General features: G+C 43.4%; 5 protein-coding genes across 5 annotated transcripts in view; 3 read left to right on the top strand and 2 right to left on the bottom strand.

Moving 5' to 3' along the window:
• Positions 1-200: 200 nt before the first annotated feature.
• On the bottom strand, positions 201-632 carry AK88_04385 (uncharacterized protein; the record flags this gene model as incomplete). Its single annotated transcript, XM_012481995.1, has 1 exon — positions 201-632. One exon carries the CDS (start codon positions 630-632, stop codon positions 201-203), a length of 432 nt encoding a protein of 143 aa, XP_012337418.1.
• Positions 633-1,337: 705 nt separating this feature from the next.
• AK88_04384 (uncharacterized protein) lies at positions 1,338-1,829 on the top strand (the record flags this gene model as incomplete). The annotated part of the gene is made up of 1 exon (XM_012481994.1): positions 1,338-1,829. One exon carries the CDS (start codon positions 1,338-1,340, stop codon positions 1,827-1,829), a length of 492 nt encoding a protein of 163 aa, XP_012337417.1.
• Positions 1,830-2,999: 1,170 nt separating this feature from the next.
• AK88_04383 (uncharacterized protein) lies at positions 3,000-6,836 on the top strand (the record flags this gene model as incomplete). The annotated part of the gene is made up of 1 exon (XM_012481993.1): positions 3,000-6,836. One exon carries the CDS (start codon positions 3,000-3,002, stop codon positions 6,834-6,836), a length of 3,837 nt encoding a protein of 1,278 aa, XP_012337416.1.
• Positions 6,837-7,395: 559 nt separating this feature from the next.
• On the bottom strand, positions 7,396-8,954 carry AK88_04382 (uncharacterized protein; the record flags this gene model as incomplete). The annotated part of the gene is made up of 2 exons (XM_012481992.1): positions 7,396-8,100; positions 8,175-8,954. 2 exons carry the CDS (start codon positions 8,952-8,954, stop codon positions 7,396-7,398), a joined length of 1,485 nt encoding a protein of 494 aa, XP_012337415.1.
• Positions 8,955-17,200: 8,246 nt separating this feature from the next.
• The window catches only part of AK88_04381 (uncharacterized protein), a gene marked incomplete at both ends in the record, with an annotated part of 5,153 nt that continues 111 nt past the window's right edge, over positions 17,201-22,242 (top strand). The window contains 2 exons of the mRNA XM_012481991.1: positions 17,201-17,260; positions 17,416-22,242. Coding sequence (XP_012337414.1) covers positions 17,201-17,260; positions 17,416-22,242 — 4,887 coding nt within the window. The remainder of the gene's footprint in view (positions 17,261-17,415) is intronic.

Genomic DNA, 22,242 nt, shown 5'->3' with positions numbered 1-22,242 from the left:
AAAGCTTCATGCGAGGAGTTGACCCTGCCGACCAAGGGGGTGGACGCGAAATAAGTTTAAAGGGGGGAAAAAAAAATATAATAAAATAATAATAAAGGATCATAAAAGACATTAAATGAACAAGCTACATTAAAACGCGCTGTGTTGAAGGTATGCCTGTGGTGGCACGGGCAGACCTGCCGCGCACCCCCCCTCCCCGATCATGCGTCGTATGGGGACAGCTGCAACGGGAAAAAACTGCTGTTGTAATGAATGCGCGACTTGATCCACAGGGACATCATATTCATCTTTGTGTCCTTCACGTCCACTGGCTTAGGAAACAAAGTGTTATATGCATAATCGATCTTGGACCGTTCCACTTCATCTGCACTCAAATAATTTTGCATGTTTTTCAAAACCCTAGAGTCGAACCAGGAGAAGTTGTTGAAGCACTCGTTCATCATTTTGGTGTCGTTCCACTCGGAGGACATTTCGTAGGCAGTCATCATTTTCAAGTCCGCTAGGAGTAAATTTAAGTTGTTTCCATTAAGATTTTTTTTTTCTTCTTCTATTCTTTTTAAACGAGCATCACTACTGCCGCTACCGCCACTGCTGAGGCCGCCACCGAAACCGCTGCTGATATTCTCGTCCATACTTTCTTGTGTCGGTTAACCTTTCGTACGTGTGGCAAAAGGTTTTCTTCTCTGCTTCTTTGTACAGGATGCATAAACTCTACGTTTGAGGGATTGAAATGTTTGGGGGGAAAGGTAAAGGGAATTCACTGAGGAAGAACTATGCTTCTCCTTCTTCTTCCGCGTTGAACTCGCTGACGAGTGTTCTCACGTGAAAAATTAAAAAAGGTGCGGCTTGGGGGGGGGTATACCCTTTTTAAAACTCGTTCAGGTTTTTCCGTATTGGCCACTTTTACAACGTTTGTCACTTTTACTTCTTAATGACGTTCATCGCGCTCGTTGCGATTGGCATATGACTGCACATTTCCTTGCGTATGCATTCCCTTTTCCTTACGTGTACCCCACGCGGGATCGAATCAGTCATTCAGGTTGGGGGCTTACGCAACACGGGCAGCGATACGATTTTTTTTTTTTTTTTTTTTTTTTTTTTGCGGGGCTCATATCAGCCACGCCTTTGTTAAAAAGGGTACCATTTGAAAACTTTTTTTTTTTTGAGATCTTCAAAAGGATGAAACTTCTATAATGATATGGGGTTACTTGACATTAGGCGAACTTTTCCATTTTTCACCCATTTGGAAAATTTAGCAAAAGGGGAGCAGGTGGCTGTGGTATGGCCCATAAGCTCCGAATCACCCCCCCCGGGAAAGTTTTACACGAACATACAAAATGATGTCAACACTGCAAAAAGGTAAAAGGCTCATAGGCCAGCCATGTAAGCTGCTTAGCACTGCCTACATGTGGGGCACACCTTTACGGGATGAGCACCAAACACCCACACAAAATGATCGAAGATTTTTCAGCGAATATCAACATGTGCAGGAACAAAAAGTTAACCTGCCCAGGCTGAAATTGAGAGGACTACCATTCGACGCTGCAGAAGAAGAAATAAAAACCTTTTTTAAGAATTTCCAATTGGCCAATGTAGCGTACCCTATTCACATTATCAGGGGGGTAAAAAATAAGCCCACTGGTCAAGCGTATGTTTATTTTGACGACGAGGAGGAGGCCAGGAAGGCTTGCGAAACTCTGAATCGGAAATTTCTACGGAACAGGTACATCGAAATATACACCGACTACATTTTCAACCATAACTTAACACTCGTTAAGGAGCACGTCACAACGTTGATGAGGGACCGTTACAGCAAAGACAACCAATGAAGGGGGGTGGTGCTCCCGAAAGGAAGAGGACGTATTGACAGCAACTGGACATCCACGCGGGGGTCCCGAGCGGGGATCCAAACCAACATACGTGAAAGAAATAACGTGAAGGAACCAACATGATTGTTGTGGAACACCGGAAGGAAAAACGATATGTCTTTTTTTTTTTTTTTTCCTTTTTCCATTTTTTTTTTTTATTTTATTTTTTTTTCGTTTAAGTGCGCGGCACCCGTTCTTATTATTCTCCACGAGTGCCTTGCCCATTTGGCAAAAATGCCTGAACAGAATTTGTACTCATTTTGCTTTGTTTTGTTTTGTTTTTTTTTCCTGGTAACTTTTTTTTTTTTTTTTCTGTCCCCCTTACCAACCCGTTCGCTCTTATACAAGAGGGAAACATCGGTTGGCTCAACTTAATTTTTGTCCCACAGGATTTTTAAAAAAAAGGCTCACGTTTCGCACCTCAGGAGGTAGCTACTCACGTTGGCATGTGCGCACGTGTGGGAAAAAAAAAAATATGTATATATATATACATACAAATGTGCCATTATACCATTACACCTACACACAGCTGCACTGTCGTTGCTTTTGTCTGAACGTGCAGGTGAAAAAAATGCAACTAATAGGGTCAAGAGCTAAACATGAGCTTTTCGCTTTTTCTGTGCCCACTTTGGGAGTTGTTAATTTTGATTATAGCTGGGCTTGACCAGCGAGCCGTTTTTTTTTTTTTTTTTACTTGACTTTTTTTTTTTTTTTATGAACGTTCATACAATTTTAAAAAAAAAAAAAAAACTAGCCAAAAAGACGCTTTAAATGGTTGTATAAAAGGAGGTTAAGGTGTCTTACACTTACGTGTGTTTTGTTTCGCCGCTGCGCTACATTGTGCCACATATTATTGGCTTCATTTTTTCATTGCTCGTCCCTATGGGCACACTCATGCGCGCGTCTTTTCACTTCTCATCAGTACCACAAGAGAGAGAAGGAGAACAGGAACAAAACACAAAGAAGAAAAACAACATTGATCATTTTTTTTCGTTTTTTTTTTTTGTGAAAACACCTTGTTATCTCAAGCGCGTTAACACAACCGCTTGATCATTGCTTAACTTTAATACATTAACCTTTTAATTTTAGTCTATTCCGTTTTTTTTTTTTTTTTTTTTTTTGCATACACATATGAAACATCAACATGCATCCAACAACGAGGCGGGGAAAGGCACAACCAAAAGGGGAAGTGCGCCCGACAAGAGGAAAAAAGGAAATGACAAACAAGGAAAACAGCATCCTCCACCTCAAATGATAATAGAGAAAAAAAAAGGAAAAAAAGAACCTAGTATAAAGAATGGAAACATTGCTGGTGTATTACCTCTGCACGACGAAAAAAAAGGGCCATTGAGAAGTAATAGCGTAGGTTCAAAGGAAAACGAGGATGGTGTCGCCCAGGAGAAGATGGGACAACCCAGCGGGGGAGCCAAAGCAGACACAAGGGAAAAGGATGGCCGAAAGGACAAGCAAAGTACACAAGTCATACATGACACACAAGACGCAAATGCCAAAGCACGCGTAAAGAACAAGGGGGGAAGCAACAAAAAGAGCCCTGACAAGACGAGCACCAGGAAAAGCGCAGAGAAGGCTTTGGACGCACCCCCAGTGAAACGCACTAAGAGAAGAATCGGCCAAAGGAAGAATCCAAAGGGAAAGAGGAGCCAAACGAAAAAGCATAAAGCAGGACATGACCAAACGGAGCAACAAAGCATTAAAAGAGAACAGTCATCAAAACGAATAATCTCCGCAAACGACAAAAGGGAAGGAGAATCTCTACTAAATGAAAGAAGCCTGATGGCCATTCAGCCCAGGCAGCTAAGCTTGGCTTCTTCGAAAAGGGGAGAAGACGTAGTAGGGGGGAGGAATAACAGCACCATTATAGAGGTCACTCCGTCAGGTAGCATCGACCAAAGTCGCATAGAAATAAATGGCATACGTCTAGGAAGCGTTGCGAGCTCCATTTTCCACTTGAGTCAGAGTGCACAATGGAGGGACGAGCCCGAGTCCCACGGCCTCAGCGTCAGCCCCAGCACCAGTCACGCTAGCAGTCGAGAAGGTATTCCCTTTTTCAGCGGCGGAGTTAGTCGAGATGGTAGTCCACAGGTCAATCGCGCTGTCCGTTCACAGGTTATTTTGCCTGTTAGTCGAGACACCAGTTCGCAAGTTGTTTACTTGGCAAGTCACTCGGTAAGCCACACAAGCAAGGAAGAACGGGGACACTCAATTGGGCACTCTGCTACCCATTCGATTGGACATTCTCCTATTCATCACTCCATTGGACATCCCGTTAGCACGTTAATTGGCCACTCAGCTAGCCACACAAATGAGCAGCACAGGCGTAGGCATGAAAGCGGCCGCTCAGTCAGTTACTCAGTTAGCCATTCCAGCAGCCCCTCAATTAGTCGCCCACCTGGCCACTCAATAAGTCACGTGCTTGGACACCCAGTGAGCCGCCTGAATGACCTCCCGATTGGACACCGCATCAGGCGCGTCAGGGGAGGACCACGCCCTCTATCACCAAATATATACAGCAATGGCGGCATCAACGGTGACATTCGTGTCCAGGAGAACAACCAACCCCGGGACACGTACGGAAAGAGCCTCTTCTGCGAACTGACGGAGGCCCTACGAAACGATTCTATGCAGACAAATGAAAAGAGCAACATAAGCATTCAACTCAAGGCCGAGGAAAAAGAACTTCAAATAAGTATGAACGAAACGACTGCGCATATGTTGAGTATGCAAAAGAACAACTCCAAGAGGTCTATCGATTTGATTAATTTGTCACAGGACTTAAAGACTAAATCCAAGGGGAGTGTCGTTGAGATGGGGAAGGGAAAGTGGACGAAGACCATGACCACTTTGAAGAGCTCCAGGAAGGCGAAGAAGCAGGGGAGTAATCTTCGCGTCAAAGCGAAGGGGAGAAAAATGGCCACCCGTAGGGGAAGCGACCTCGGAAGGGGTAGCGGTGACTCCAACGTTGTGGAGGGGAAGGGGAAGGGCATGGCCAAGGCGAAGACGAAGACGAAGGTGAGGAAAAAGGACGAGGCTATTCGTGGAAGGACAAAATTGATTACCCCCCCAGAGGTGAAGAGGCCAAACAGGACGGGCAGAATGGGCAAGGCGGATGAGCCAAGGAAAGGGGCACAGGGGGTACCGAAAATGGACAAAAAGGAGGACAAAAAGGAAGCCACAAAGGAGGTAAAAAAGGAGGCCACAAAAGAGGATGGACAAAAAAACGATAAGACGACGACGGAGAAAAAGAAGAACATAGAGGAGTCGAACAAAATGAGCATAGAAGCAGTGAACAAGTTGAGAACAGTGGAGGTGAACAAATTAAGAACAGGGGACATGAACAGAATGATAACAGGCGAGGTGAACAAATTAAGAACAGAGGAGATGAACAAATTAAGAACAGGGGAAGTGAGCAGAATGATCACAGGCGAGATGAACAAGTGGAGAACAGGGGAAGTGAGCAGAATGATAACAGGCGAGGTGACCGTCGCGAAGGAAAGGGAAGAAGGGGAAGAGGAGAAGGCGAAGGCAGAGGAGGACCACGCGGGAGAAAAGTCAGACCGCGCAGATGTAGGCGAGGTGGAAGAGGCGGAAAAGGAGGAAAACAGGACAGAAAAAATCTTAGAGACAAAAACGGGGGACCCAGGAGAGGATAGAACCCCAGAGGACGGGGCCCAAAAGGAAGAAGTAAATGAAGTTAAAGTGCAATGTCTGAAGGAAGACGGACGTGCACATGTAGCGGATGTCAACGATGGGCATCACAAGGGAAAGGGAATAAGAACGATGGAAGTTTTTCCTGAAAAGGTAGCATCGAAGAAGAAAATGAAATCCAGGACAGGAGTGAAGGTACGTCAGAAGGAAAAGGAGATTCGAGGGCATGCAGGGGATGAGCAGGTGTCTGTTGTGGGTGGGGGAGAAAGGAAGAGAAAAGCCGCTACTAAACTGTGCGTCGCGCACAGGGAGGATAAAGCATCGGTCCAGTTGTCCGTGGAAAAGGGAACCATGAAAACTAAACACAACGAGGTAGATAGCATCCTGCAGAGGTACTTGCACTTGAGGGAGGAAGAAGAAGTTTCCGCGAAGAGGAAATCTGCATGGGATGATGTCCCAGATGACCTGCTATATGCAGAAGGAAGGAAATTCAAAATTGATGTTATTAATTTTGTACGAAATATAAGAGTAGGGGAAGAGTCCATTCATGAAGATATTCTATTCTTCTTTGATTCTTATAAAAATAAATTAAAAAAAAAAAAAAAAAAAAAAAAAAAAAAAAAAAAAAAAGTATTGTCCTTAATTAAAAAGCTGTTCAAATGTGAGCACTTTGAATTAGACGGCATTAAATTAATCTTGCAGATCCTTGACAAAATTGTAATAAAAATGATGAAGGAAATTAAGTTAGAGCAGATTGTGAGATGCTTCTCTCAGGTGACACATTCAACAAATGATGGGCAGGTAGGTGGGAAGGGGATAGCTTTTACTCAAGAGAAGAATGGAAGCAAAGATGCAGGTGGCACAGATTATTATTCAGCATGGAATAGAAATGGATTATCACCAGATGAGAAACACCTGAACGAGTACAGAAATAAATTATATAATGTTATTTTCAGTCCGAGGACAGCACAAGGACTTGATCCTTCCACCCTCTACTTCATGCAACGGTGGAACGACAATGCTATGTTGATCATGCTGCGGGAAAAGTTGGAGGAAATTCAACGGAGGAAGGTTGTGTTGCCACTGAGGGCCGCCATCCCTCTGTCATGCTTTAAATTGTTAAAGCGTAAAGTTATGTGCAACTTGACTAATGCGTGTTGCACGACTGGCCGTGACATGTGTGATGGGGAGTTTTTTTCCTTGCCCCTTCCGCCACTCGCTTCCAGACGAGTGGTGAACAGTGAGGGGGGCGACTGCTTCGTGAAGGTCGGCGGTGCGATTCGTGTGCTGGCGTCGAAGTAGAAGGGTGCAAAATTGAAACTTTTGCGATTTGCCCCCATTTCCCCCTTTTTTTTTACACCGCATTTTTCCTTTTTTTTTTTTTTTTGTTTGCAAAACCGAGCTAGCAACCGACGAACGGATTCAAAGGTGGGAAAAGCGTTGTTTGGGAGGAAGCGATTGTGGAGTGTCTACTTCTCACGGTGAATTATTAGCTAAATGAAGGGAAAGACCAATTATCAGGGTTTAAGGGAGTTCAAATATGGAGGGTAAAAAAAAAAAATGTAATATTGTGCAAAGTGTGTGGGGGGCACCCATAAACTGCCACCACCACTACGACGGGCCATTCACGTGGGCGGGAGGAAGCCCTTTTCGCCCACCCAAATGGGTACACAAGGGGAGGTGTCTATTTCTCTAAAAAGCAACAAAAAAAAAAAAAAAAAAAAAAAAAAAAAAAAAAATGCAACGGTTTGGTCTGCTCCATTTCGATCCTTTACCGTATGGTAATGACACTCTGTTTTTTTTTTTTTTCATCCACTTAATTCACCTCACGACAGGCCACGTACTTTTTTGTTGTCCCATTTTACTGAGGCGCATTGGCACTTTGGGAGAGGCTCCTCAAAATGCTTATGTATTGGTCAGGAATGGCAACAGAGTTATTCGAATCGTTGACTGCTTTACAAATAGGAGGGATGTCACGTTCGCATGAAAAAATGTTCGTAAGAAAAAGGAGAAAATTAAAGTCGCGGAATATACTGACCATGTCCTTTTTATTATGTAACGACCTAGACATGTAATTAAACCTTTGGAGAATGGTGTAGTAGTTGCTGTTGTTGGGGTAGGGGAATAAAGTATTGTAGAGGCTCTTGTGGGATAGAATGGGGACGTTGTTAACACAGAAGAGGACATCAATTTGCTTCACTTCGATTTTCTCAATGAGGACGTCACTTTTACATTTCAAATATAACTCATTCATTAGGTCAACTTCGGTGTTGAAGTTTTTTATCTTTTGGTCCTTTTCATTTTTGTTTGCTTCGAAATGCAGTATGCTGTTTTGCTTTTGCATGTCTTTGATGATGTCCTGATTTAGCAACTTGAGCAAGTCGTAATTTATTTCGTACGCCTCGACAACTATCGACTTGGAGCTTTTGTCCATACCGACAGATAGTGTGATGAATGGCTTTACGTTGTGAATTTTTTTTTTTTTTTTTTTTTTTTTTTTTTTCCCTTTGGTGTGTGATTTTGCCATATTTTTTGCCGCTCTTTTTGCGCTTCCACGGGGGATACACTATTTGAAGTTGCTGCGTTGGGGAGTACTGCATTGGGGGGGGCTACACCGAGTGGCTGTGTCACCGCGTTCACCTCGCATGGCATATTCTTCCGCGTGCAGTCATCGCGGTGCTTCATCACTGTGAGCGCGAGGAGAACCTCCCTACCCCCCATAGGGATGAACAGCTCGTTGTCCTCATCATTCAACGTTTTTATCTTCTTATTAAGTTTTACGAAATGTTTGCTTTTCTTGTTGGACACACTTAAGTCTACTCCGATGTCGGGGTAGGCATACAGAACGCCCACCACTTCCAAGTTCAGCATCTTTGCCAGCGCGTCAGCCTTCCTTCTGTCTTCGCTATTGAGCAAGTAATCCATGTCGTACATTTGTTGTGGTTGGTTCAAAGCAAAAAATACATTTTCGATTTTCACGACAGAGTCATCCTCATAGGTTCCGTACAGGACACCGCAGAAGAGTTTCTTGTCCCCCAGGTGTCCACTGCTCCCATTGTTGTAATTTGCCTCGTTAAAAAATTCTTGCACATTGTACAGGCAGGCTTCACTGACGCTCACATTTTTGCATAAAGAATTGAACAGCGGGTTGATGGATACACGTTTGTTTTGTTCTAGGAGAAGAAATTTGTTTCCTACCTGTTCGTTCACTTTCTTCTTGTTATTGTCATTGCTTGTGTTGCTTTTTCCCCCGGTGCTGTTCGTGTTAGGGTTAGCCTTAGCCTTTCTTTCGCCTTTTCCCCCTATGCTGAACAACACGTTTGGAGTTATTGCCGCCCTGTTTATTTTCAACCCGTTGCAATTAGTGCTTGCGCAAATGAAATAGAGGCATGTCAGAATGAACAGGGGGACCTTTTTCATTATTCCAAAGGAGGGGAGAAGCAAAGGGGGACAGGGAGCATGGGGAACAAAAAGGTGCGATTCTGCTGGGCCCACCACGCGTGCTACATTTTTTACAACACTGTTGGAGAAACTCCTGCGCGAGTTAGTAAAGGGGGGAAAAAATTACACACGCTCAAATATACGTGAGTATTCATTCGTGTATGTACCTGTGACGGAGTATATGCCTTGGCACTTTCTCTGTGTCGCGATATCTAATCGGTTGACTTGCCAATAGGGTTGGGAGAATGGTCAATGCGACTCGCCGCAGGGTGTGCGAGGGGAATTCAGTGCCCCCTACAACAGCAAAGGCGTAAACAGTGACAGCAAAGAATGTCTTAATTGAGACCAAATGGGAAAGCGAGCAAGCAGGTCACGTACAGATAATTTGTTACATTGTGGCTCAGTTTTTCAGAAGATGGCAACGTGATGGAAACTTCTTCCAGTTTGATAAAAAAGAAACCTGCTGTGTATCCAACTAGCTAATATTTTTTTTTTTTTTTTTTCATACCTGTTCAGGTAATTTTTCGATTTAAAAAAAAAAAAAAAAAAATTAGCTATCTACCTTGCGGCAGATTGGCCCTTCCCAAACCTGCACACATGTATATATGCACGCTTATGTGGATGAATGCCTCGTTCTGTGACTCTCTCAGTTTCGCCCTTTTAACAACCCATAAGAACAAACCGGCGCGGCGAGAAAAACAAAATCAACATTGCCCCATTTGGTAAATAACCAAGCACTTGCATACATGACAATATAGGGAGATACACCCAAAGTTGTCTCCCAATTGTCCGCATGGCGAAAGGGATGTTCACATGTAATTTCAGCGTGGTGGTGAGCGATGATTAAGAAGCCGTATCCGCCCGGCAAAACAACTGAACAGGTCTCTGAAAATGACAAGTGTGTAATTTAATGGGTTGTCCTTATTTCTCTTTCGCTTAAACTTTTGTAACTGCTACGGGGACCACAATGATTGCCGAGAAAATGTACATCCTGTTCGCTTTGTGTAATGTGGCTCATTAGCACAAAACAGTCGTAGCGGCGAAGAGAGTTGTAGTTACACCATTTCAAGTGGCGTCTTACGCGGACACAAATTAACCAAAGAAAAGGTACCTCTTATCGCTATGTAATTGTCAAAGCTATTAAATTTCTGCGAACGGTGAATTGGGTTACCTTTGCGGGGCTCTGTTAAAACGTAAGGATTGCCTCTGTGCATGTTATCCTCCGACACACATATACTTACATATTAACACCTACGCGGAAGCACTCAATGGGCTGCTTCGCGCAACGCGAGGCTCTGTCCCCGAGTGAAGACCTACCACGGGGGCCATGTCCAATGCATCACATGAAATGGATACATCCAAATGTGTTGGCGGCGATCCACGCAGGGACATCTCACTTAGACATTAAGTCACATAAGCACACATACATATACCGCGCAAAATTAGTAGAGTTAAACTAGGAAGGGTGGAAAAGAAAAGACGAGGAAGAAAAAGGGAGAACATGGTTCTCAGTTATAAGTTGGTACATCAGTTCTTCGTGCCATCATGTGTAGCACAGGTGAACATAATTTGAAACAACCATCAGGTGCGACGCCAACATGAACGCATACGTATCAACATATACATACAATCATACATGTACATGCGTACATTGTACTCACGCGTGCACTCAGGCATGCACTGAGGCGACTACGTCAAGGAATAGTCCCCCTTTCAGAAAAACACCTGTCCCCAGGGGGGGGGAAATAACCGGAAATAAGAAACAGTTTGACCAAAGGTATAAATCTTAAACGGGCCAAAGAGATGAGTCCCCTCTTCACCCATCCCAAAAAAAAAGGCAGTAAATGGAAAGGGTCACAGAAAAAATTAATGTAATGACACCAACGTGAAGGTGTGAACGGACCCCAAATTTATTGTGCCCGCATCTTAGAACAAAAAAAAGGGGGGCAAGAACAAGGCCTTTCACCCTCTTTCCCCACTGTTCACAATTATGTTTTTTTCGTATGAATTTTTATTTACATGCCGATCTTCCCCCCCAAGAAGGGTGTACAGGGTTCTTTTTTTTGTAGCCCAGTGTTTCTGTGTACTTATGTCATATAACACGAATATATAAAATGATGCTTCCTAATGGCAAGCCCGTGGTGAGAAAAAAAAAAAAAAAAAAGTAAAGAGGCTTGGGAAAAAAAGAAACCTGTCCCTTCTTTTCAAACCTCGCAGGCAGGCCCAAAATATAAAAATAAATTGTGTACTATATATTATAATAATATATGGTATAACATATACGCTGCTAATTGCACCCTTGTGTATGCACGCGGGCGCATTGCGAAAGTTGAACGTCGATTTGTTGGCGCCAGTAGATGGGTAATATATATTATGTAGTGCGCGTCGTCACGCGTTCACTGCTTCCCCATTTTGTGTACATGTTGACCGCCCATTGCTCTGCCTAGGGGGAAAAAAAATTGCGCGCGTTGCTTCCGCATGCTTAAAAAAATAAACAAAAAAAAAAAGAAAAAACCGGCAAGAGATAATTGGTATTAACAAAAGATTACCCCCCCATTTTCATTTATTGCTGGTACGTGGGGGTGCGTACTGGGTAGTTATTTTTTTTCCCTCATGGCAAATGCACTTGTTAACGCGGCATCACTTAAAAAAAAAGGGGTTCTGTTCTCGTGGAGCCCTAGGGACGCGTGGCGGACCCCCGCTGGAAAAACGCGCCCCCCCTGTCACCCCCGTACATTTGTGCGTACGGATACGCGTAAATGTTGCCTACATATATATTTGTGCGTATTATTTTATTCCGTGTACATGTAAGCATTTGTGTTTCCAGCAGCGAGAAGCCCGCATGTACTGCACTTGTACGCGTGGCGCGCTAAACCCGAGCCTACATTTATAATATCCCCCGCAGGCATCGCTTTCGTTGGCATGTACGCACGGCGCGGTGAATAATACAATAATAACAGAAAAAAAGGACCCATCCCTTGCGGGTATTAGGTAGTGAACGACAAGTATATTTTATATTTCCTCGTCCCCCGTTGTGCGCCGCCGCCTTCCAAATTTCGCAGCTTCGCAAACTTGGCGACTGCACTATGTCGTTTCTCCTCGCGCATCGCACAAAAAAAATTAATTTTCAAGCAACATTGCGCCTTTGTACCCAGTTTCTGCAAAAATAAAAAAAATTATTGCCCTTGGCCTTTTTTGCCTCTCGTTTCAGTGCACTCATATAATATCGTTTCTCATCTGAGTACTGTTATTTTACATCATGCTACCCCTGAATTAATTTTATATGCCCACCGCCTCTTTTGTGTTCTTTCTTTTTTACGGCTTAAAAATTCTTCCTCAGCATTTTTTTTTTTTTTTTGCTTTCCCTCGAGCATATGCTTTTTAACTTTTTTCACGGCATATTTTTTTTTTTTTTTTTTTGCTTTTTTTTTTTTTTTTCTCTGTTCATTTTGTATCGCGCCATTTTTATTCCCCCCATTTTTTTTTTCTCATTTTTTTCTTTTCCTCTTCTTTCTTCATTTTTTTTGTTGCTGCATCATCCCTTGTGCAAAGGTTTATGCTTATCTCCAGAATTCTCAATTTGGCCATGTAGCCAATTTTTTTTTTTTTTTTTTTTCTTTGAGTTTACGTTTAACTCATTTTTGTGTTTATTGTATGTATATATATATACATGTATACTTACATATCCACATACATTTCATGTACGTGTCATGGACGTTATGCCTTTGGCACATCCATCTGTACATTTTCCTTTATTTTAACTTTTATTTTTCCCTTTATCCACATTGCGTTGTTTTACCTGCGTTTCTTGGCGCGAGTGCTTTTACTCGCATGGTGTGCTTTGTCCACGTTGCTTTTCCTTGTTGCTTGTTTTCCTTGTTTTGCGTCCTGTGCGCGAAAATTGCACATGCATTACGCCTTTACCTTTTGTGTTCCACCTTTTTGGGCACATTTCCCCCCCCTGCTGCCGCTGGCGTGGACTTTTTCTGGCCATTACGTATAAACAACAGTTGCATGCCTACCTCGCCATCTGCGTGCAGGCACAGCTTGTGATGTATGGTTACGTAAACGTGGGAGAAAAAGCCCCCCCCCTGTGGCTGCAAAGATTTGCGCAGTTGTATACTTTTGGTAACGCAAAGGCATTTTATTTTTTTTTTTTTTTTGCTTGCGAGAATTTTCACGTAGAACAATTTTTTCCACCGCATTTTTCTCCCGTGTGAGCGCGTCACACCTGTACATGCGAATGTAGACGTCCTGTGTTTGCGTCGTTAGTGAATGATACCCGCGAAGCGGAACAATTGTGACGTCTTACGAACGCTGCGTTGCGCACAGTATTTTTAAACCACATTATAATCATTGCATTTTTTTTTCTTGCATTCGCGAAGGAGAGAAAGACACATACAGGCGAATAGACGCGTGTCGTGGTGTGTTTTTTTATTCCTTTTTCCATGCTTTTTTTTTTAAATAAGCTAGCCATACACCGTATGGGAGAAGCAAGAACGGGAAAAAGTCGTTGTGCTTCCATGTATATCATTTTACCTGTAACCCAGTACTGCTCACATGAGACATCCGCATTCCTGCGCGTGATGTGCCTGTAGCAACAAAAAAATGAGTGACTTCCTCCTACGCACATGTATTTTGAAAAGTGACATCTGCCAAAGTGGCATTCCTTTTTTTTAATAACTACATTTTGTATTAAAAGGGACTAGTATGTTGAAGGCATGTCTTTTATTTTATGTATTATTTTTTTTAGCATCGCCCTGGAAAATAACACTTCCACACTGTGTATATATTTTCAGGAACGTATGCGCATACGTACGGATGAATCCGTGTGTGGTATAATTTTACTTATGAATGTGTTTTTCTAGCGTACACGCTTTCCCCATCCATGCTTCCACCGGTTTATACTTCCTCGCTTGAGTAACCCGTGTTTTGTGTCGTATGTGTAAGTTACTCACCTGTTGTATGCATGTTGTGTGAATGTTGCTCCTTGTAGGGTTTTGCTTATGCAGTACAACGAGCAAACCCTTGCATGGGTGTTATATACTTAACAGTGCGTTATAATTGTAAAAAAGGGGCAGACAAAAAGAAAAAAAAACAGACGGAGAAATAGAAAGAGTAGCAGACAGTAAAGGGGAGACACAAATACCTCAGCGCATGTAATCACTTGTATACATGTGGCTGTACCCGCCGCCTCCCCCCCCCCTTGTTGTACATGACCGTTTGCGCGTCCCACCGAAAAGACAACACACAAACGTGTTCGTATGAACCTGTGCATCGTTTTCACCACTCGTGATTTGACTGTGCGCTGCGGCTGTTAGCTGGGCGCTACACGTCGCTCATTCATTAATTCGTTTGTATTGCTCATTTATAGTCCTCATTTATGCGTATGGTAGAAGTCGACGGTGAAATCGATCGCCAAGTTGACCGCACGCGCAGCCGTAGTTGTGTACTGCATAACCACTGTGTTGCGTACTCGTCCATTTCAGTCGCTCGCGCGCTGAAAAGGCGAAGCGGCCGTGCCTTTCAATTGTTCTCTCCCATTTTGTATGCCCCATTCTTGCCATTCCCTAGTGCGCCGCGTCCCCTTTTGCCATTCCATGTACTCGACTTTTGCCCCCGCCCATTCCCGTTCATTTCCTTTTTTTTTTTTTTTTTTTTTTGTTTGTGAATTCCACACTGAACAGTTTTTGGTGAAATTTCTGGGAGGCCATTTTTACACGCACATATAATATAAATTCATTTACACTTTTGCGCGAGAAATTTTTTTTTCATATTATTAACGCGTTGCGCGAGAAAGGGAAAAAAAAAAAAACACTCGAGGGGGACGTGCACGCAAAATATACGTATATTACTTCATATACACGTACGCACGTACACACACGCGTGTCGCGCTGAACTGTGCGCATTTTTTTTCTGCGCCTGTCCACCCTCTGCACACGCGACGTTTATACACCTGTGCGCGCGTTTTGCGCGTGGATGTGGACAGTGAAGGTGGTGTGTATTGTGCCAAGTGAGAAGTGTCAAGTGAGGAATGCCCTTCACCATTTTCATGCATGTACCCCACAGCGACGCCGCCTTTGTGTCCATTCACGCATACGCGCTCGCCAGTATATGCGCGCGTAATCGTCACGCCTATGTGCGCAATCAGGGTACCGGAAAGCGCAAGCAGTGAGAATTAAAAAAAAAAAAAAAAAAAAACGCACATATATGTGTATATGTATGTATTATATGCGTACACCTCCACAAGGCCAAAAAAAAAAAAATCAACACCAATTTGTGTTCCCTCTGGTGCACAAAAACACGTGGCGCACACGTACGCGCAATCGTATATGTACGCACGTTCGCTTGTAATTGCGTACCCGCGGCAGTTACAGCATTTGCCTGCGAATAACAGCAAGGCGATACGAAGGAAGAAGGAGGAGGAACGTTTTCGGAGGCTGCGTGTTTTTCTCATCCACACTGGACACTTGAAGGTAAGCAAAAAAAAAAAAAACAAAACTCCGCGCCAGTAGCGGTTGCCCATATGTACGTATGTGTGCCACCTTTTTTCATGTACGTGAGTGCATGTGCAGATGGCGGTTATGCACGCGCATGTGAAGTGCTTGAAGAGGTGAATTGGTGGCGTATACAAGGGGCTGTTGCAAAATCGCACAAGTGCTGATGCACGCCCCCTCCTTCAAATGTAATAACGTATAACCTATGTACGTGTATATTTCATTGCTTCACTAATAAAGGTGTATCTCAGCGTGTAAGCATATGTATACTTCCCATGTGATGCTTTTCTCTCATGTGCATTACTGCCTACCGCGCACCTCTTTGTGTGACCAACATAGAAAAAAAAAAAAAAAAAAAAAAAAGCATTGCATCCAGTTGTTTTACGTACCCTACACGATCGTTAATGTTCGTATGCACCATTGTGACCCATCGTGCCGAACCGTATTCCTCCCATCGAGCGAATTAATTTGTTGAGGATGTGCTTTTATGCACGTGTTTGTTCACGTGCTAGAGTGCAGCTTGACTGTATTTTCGCTTTTCTGCGCCCGTTGGAAGTGCGCTCTTGTGGCCCCTTTTCCTTGTTGCGTACTTCTTACATGTGCATTTCGCGGCTGCATATTTCTCATTTGAGCACGTTGCAGTTGTGTGTGTTGACGCGAAGTTAAATCTAATTAGTGTTCATTAGCGCTCCCATCTTTTTCACCCTGCAAATATATACACACACACACACCAATGCATAAGTCATTAAAGGAATTAAAATTAATTAACAGTGATGTTAGTTTGTTTTCCCATCCATTTGTTTATTTAATCGATTGTATTTTATGGAATACATTTTTATATTCATTCTCTTTTTGTTTTTTTTTTTTTTTTTTTTTTGCGGCATAGTTGCTATGTTCAAGCGCAGCCTCTCCTGCCGTTCCCCACTTGTGTTGTCCACTCGTATGAAGACACACAAATGATTTGCATTCCCGTGTATGCCACTGCATACCTGCCGCATTTAATACACGTTCTTACTTAAACAGTTAATTCCCCCTTCTGTGCGAGCTCTACACAAGGGTTTATTTTGTAGTCAGTTATTTCATTTCTGCAGTTGCGTCATCCTGTGTGTTTAAGTGATTGATTAAAAAGAGAGAAAAAAAAGAACACATTTTGCATATGTGTTTTTAAGTTTACTCATTAAGGCACTAGTTGTGTATATGTGTGCCCATTCGATCCACGCTTGTGTGTGTGTGCGTATGTGCTGCATGTTTTTGTACATGCCCGTGCCCGCTGGCAAATGCACTCTCAAGTCCGTACTGGATATATGTGTCCCATGTTGCATTATCCCGCCCGTTCACCATTTTTTTTTTTTTTTTTCTCCATCTTCATTCGACATTCTTTACTTTCCCTTCCCCTCTCCTTAGCAAAATTAGTGTCCAGCACACGCGCTACATTTGATTTACACATACATATAAAATTAAAACGAGAATTCCTTCCACAGATATACCTGTGTTTTGTGGAAGACTAATTAATCAACAGCCCGAGCAGCATCCATCGTCCGAGTGACAAAAGGAGGTGAAGGCGCGAAGCGGGAAAATTACACACCAATCACAGTTTGCGCATGTATATATATGTATATATGTGCGTTCCTGAGCCGGAAAAAGCGCCAAGCAGATTATACACGCGAACCCTTGCACGTGCATGAGGACGATCGCAGAGTAAATTATAGCTGGCAAGATGATAAGTAAATGATATCGAAGGAGCAGTACTGTAACGAAAAAAAAAATTTTCGCAGCATCCAACACTGGGTAGCCGTTTGTTGATGGACTCGACGACGACACACCACAGTGTGAGAAAAGGAAGCAGAAGGAAAGAAAAGCAAAAGTAGTAGTAGTAGTAGAGACAGCACAGCGACTTCACATCGCGACCCCAAGAGGACGCGCAATCAACTCCGCCCCGGAAGCACAACATGAGTGGCAACAACCCCTGTGGAAGCGGTGGTAGCAGTGCCAACATGCGTGACGCCATGCATTATGGCGACATGATGGAAGCGGACAACGCAGGTGGTATGAAGGGCACGGCGCCACCCAACAGTTACATGAACCAAGTAAATAGTAGTAAGAACATGGCGTCCCCCCTTTCTTACCTGAACAGTGCCAACAGCGTTAATATGGGCAAGGGTATGCACTTCAATCCCATGTCCACTGGTGGCGGCGACGGGACCATAAGTATAACGAGCAGCCTACTAAGTAGTAATGAGCAAAACATACAGATGAGGCAACAGATGGGCATGAATAAAAATTGTGGTGGTGCTTCTAACTCTGGTAGTGCATCCGGAGGAGGAGCAGGGCTGCACGAGTCATCGTATCAGAAGCCCATGTTATCAACCTATAACATGAACAACATGCAAATGCAGTCGTCCATGGGAGGTCACCACATGGTTAATGCGAATCAAGCAGGTGGTGGTAATGGTAGCAACCAAATGGGAGGTAGATACAATAATATGAATTATCCTATGCAGGACATGAACCCTAATGTTCATATGAACAGTGGAAAAGGTGGTGGTCCCCATACAAATACTGAAATGAAGCATAGTAGTAGTAGTAGTAGCAGTAGTAAGGATCCCACTTTTTTGGGGTCAAATAATATGAAACCGAACACCTTTGTGAATAATATGTATTATCAGAGGAATGACATGATGTTAAGGAACAGCTCTAATAGCTACAATATGCATGGGAACTATTATGGGTATATGAATAATGGGTTTTATGGTGGCCCTGGGGCTCCTTCCAACTGTTTTAAACAGAATGTCAACATGATGAATAATACACGGAACGGGGCAAGTAACAGCAGTGGTAGTAGTAACGGTGCTGCTGCTGGGGTTGGTGGTACCGGTGCAAACTACGTAGATGGTATGAATTCAGTTAATCATGGAGAGGGTGGCCTGAGTGGTAAAATGGGTGGTAAGGGCCCCACGGGTATCATTGATAAAGCTGCTTCGTTAAAGTCTCTTCATGGAAGTAGTAACACCAGCAGTATGGGTAATGCTGGTAGTGGTATGAATGTGAGTCCATTAAATATAGGAAGTAGGGCTCTTAATGGCAGTGGTATGAACTGCGTTGGAGGAAGTAATAACAGCAACAACAATAACAGCGGTGGTAACAACAACCCCGGCGCGAAGAACATGAACAAAGGGAGCACCGCTGGTGGAGGCGCAGGAGCCATGAGCGTCGACTCCACAGGGATGCCAAACAATATGATGATGAATATGGTTAACAATAACGTTATTATGAATAACAAGGTCATGAATAACATGATGATGGGTAATGGTGGTGCCGGTTCAGGTGGGGCAAAGAATGTCCTTGGTGCAGGCGGTCTCCCAGGTATGAACATGGGTGGTATGAATATGGGCGGTATGAATATGGGTGGCATGAGTTTGGGTGGCATGGGAGGCATGCACGGTAAAGGAATGAATGGCATGCCGACCCACCGACCCAACAACGCGATGGAGAAAGTCAATTCTCTGGGTGATGTGAATGGCATGAGATACCACCATCCCATGGGGGGTGCAGGTGGTAACATGTACAATAAACTGGGATTCAACAATTTGAGTGAGTACCCATATGATAATTATGCAGCTAACCACATGGCTGCTAAGAGCGAGTGTGGCCCAATGGGCAAGGACAACAAGGGAGCCCTTGGAGGAAAAAATGCCAACAACCATGGAAAAGGTAACAAAAATATAAAGGACGAATTGTTAGAGAAGGATGGCAGTATGGGCATGATGAACAGCGCCTCTCTTCTTAGTGAGGGCAAATCGACTAGGAAAGGGAAAGGAGCAGTAGCCTCTGGTTCGATGGAGCAATTCAGTGGTATGATGAGCACTGATCAGCAGTCGGCAGGCACGTATAAGAAGTACAGCAACAAAGGAGACAACCAAATGGACGTAAAGGATAAAAAAATGGGTAGCAGTAACAACAACGGTAATGTTGTTGGTGCAGGAGGAGTAGAACAAGGCATGGGTACTGCAGGAGCCAGTCATCCCTACAATATGTTTCCTAACTACAACATAAAGTACCCAATGAATGTAGAGATGTTTGGTAATATGGGCACCACCCCATATGGCATGCCGAATAAAGGAGGAGGCAATTACCCTAATATGAATATGATGAATGGAATGAGTGGAGCCAACGACATGAATAACGCAGGTGGAAATGCTAACCCCGCTGGGGGAGGCAGTTCTTATGGAGGGCTCAACACAATGGGTAATATGAACAGCTACAATATGATGGGCGCCTATGGAGACAATAGGTACAGTAACTTAAAGTCCATGGATCCGATGAAGACATTCAATGATGGGATGGTTATGGGCGGAGCAGCAGGTGCAGCAGCAGCAGGTGCTGGTGCAGCAGCCCACCATGGAAATAACAACCTTACCAATATGATGGGCACGGGTAATATTGGCAACGTGGGTAACTACAACAGCTTGAACAATTTTATGCATAATCGGAATTACCCTAATGATATGAGCATGCGAATGCTCAGCAGTAGAGGCATGATGGGGGTGAACAACCCTGCGAACATGTGTAACAATCAGGGCACCATGATGATGATGGGTGCGGGAGGAGCAGCAGGAGTCGGTGCACCTGGGGCAACTGGAGTAGGCATGCACGCTAACACAAGTAGTGCTGCCCGATTTAAGAATGAACAGGGGGAAGATGAAGAGTACGATGATGAAGAAGATGCAAATGGTGGCTCGGCCTTATATGGAGGAAGTAAATACATAGGGGGCAAAAATGCACATGGAAAGCAAACGAATAAAGCAAAAAAATCGGAGACGCAAAAGAAAGATAAGAAAAAAAAAAAAAAAAAAAAAAAAAAAAAAAAAAAAAACGCAAATACCTCCCTTGATACAGATGAAGTTGATGATAATGTGCAGAATGTCAACACGTATGTGAAAAAGTCCAATACGAGGAGTAGTAGTAAGAAGTCCCAGCTGTATGATCCCGTGGAAGATCGATACAATGAAAGGGCAAAACGGAATGAGAAAAACGACATTTTTGTTTCCCCGTATGTGGGCGCAGTGGAAGGAAGAACCAATTTGAGGGAGAGGAGGAAGGTATACAATTACGCTCAGATGGACAGCTACTTTGAAACGGATGAGGAGGATAAAAAGGTGGACGAGGAAAAAATGCTGCTCAGGCAGGAGAAGCAGATCATGGGAGGCATTGACCGCGTGCTGCACCATAGGAAGATCGTCGACCACAAAAATGTGAATAATATAAAGAACAATCCCTTCCTGTACATCAACAAGGAGAAAGGCGCAGCTACCAATGGAGCGGTTGCTGGTGGAGCGGCGGGCGATGGAACGGCGGGCGATGGCGCAGATGGCAAGGCCGTGGCGGCGAACGACCACGAGGACCCAACCGTAGACGACTTTTACGAGGAGGAGGACATTGAAGACGTAAGTCAAGTAGAATTCCTAATCAAGTGGATTGGAAAATCTCACATCCACAACTTTTTCTGTACCTATGAATACTTAAGAATTTTCAACGGACTGAAAAAGGTAGACAATTATATAAAGAAAATTAAACAGTCATTTCAGAAGAGGAAGTACATGACGGCTGATGAAATAGAGCAAGAGAAAATTTACTCCGAGATTAAGAAGCAAATTGAGATGGACGCCATCAACGCGGAGAGGATAGTAAGTCACAGAATGTGTGATATAACCGGTGAGCAGTTATTTCTTGTGAAATGGATGAGCTGCGCGTATGACCAATGTACAGAAGAGACTAAGCAGACTTTAATAGATCATGGGTTCACAAAACTTATTGAAGAATATTTTGACCGGGAAAGTAAAATATATGGCATGAAAGCTTTTTCAAGTGTTTGGAACAGGGGTCCTTTAACAGCTACCAAATTCGACCCTTACAATGAGACGCCATTTTATCTGAACGGGAAAAAGTTGAGGGCATATCAGTTGACTGGTCTCAATTGGATGGTCAGCAGAATGAAACGAAGTTTAAGTGTGTTACTTGCAGACGAGATGGGATTAGGAAAAACGGTGCAGACCATCGCAGTGGTTGGTCACATGTTATATAAGGAGAAGTTAGTTGGGCCTTATCTTGTAATCGTTCCTCAATCCACTGTTGATAATTGGTTGAATGAATTTAAGAGTTGGCTTCCCCAAGCAAATGTCGTGTGCTACCATGGAAATGCTGTTAGTAGAGAGCTTATAAGGACTCACGAATTGAAAAAGGTTTACGTGGCTAATAAGGGGTATAGGTATAAATTTGATGTGTGTATTACGACCCCATCCATTTTGAATAGCGTAAGCGATTTGGAATTGTTGAAGAAAATGCCGTGGCAGTTAATGGTGGTGGATGAAGCTCATCAGTTGAAGAATAGACAATCTAAGAGGTTCATAGAATTGAAGCAATTTATGGCTGAATCGAAATTACTCCTTAGTGGTACTCCCCTTCACAACAATTTGGAGGAACTGTGGACCCTGCTTCACTTCCTGAACCCACAGCAGTATACACATTATGAGAATTTTCAAAAAAAATATAACGAAATTGAAAACACTAGTTTAATAGGGGAAGCGAAGCAGAAGCAGTTGATGCAGTTGCAACACGAGTTGCATGAAGTTATTTTACGTAGGGTTAAAAAGGACGTGGAGAAATCTTTACCTAACAAAGTGGAGCGAATTCTGAGAGTAGAATTATCACCCATCCAGATTGAATTTTACAAAAATATTTTAACAAAAAATTATGAACAGCTAGCTAAAGCA

The sequence above is a fragment of the Plasmodium fragile genome (assembly GCF_000956335.1).
Source record: "Plasmodium fragile strain nilgiri unplaced genomic scaffold supercont1.61, whole genome shotgun sequence".
NCBI lineage: Eukaryota > Apicomplexa > Aconoidasida > Haemosporida > Plasmodiidae > Plasmodium > Plasmodium fragile.
Note: the sequence above shows the minus strand (reverse complement) of the source record. Positions and strands in the feature narration are given on the sequence as shown.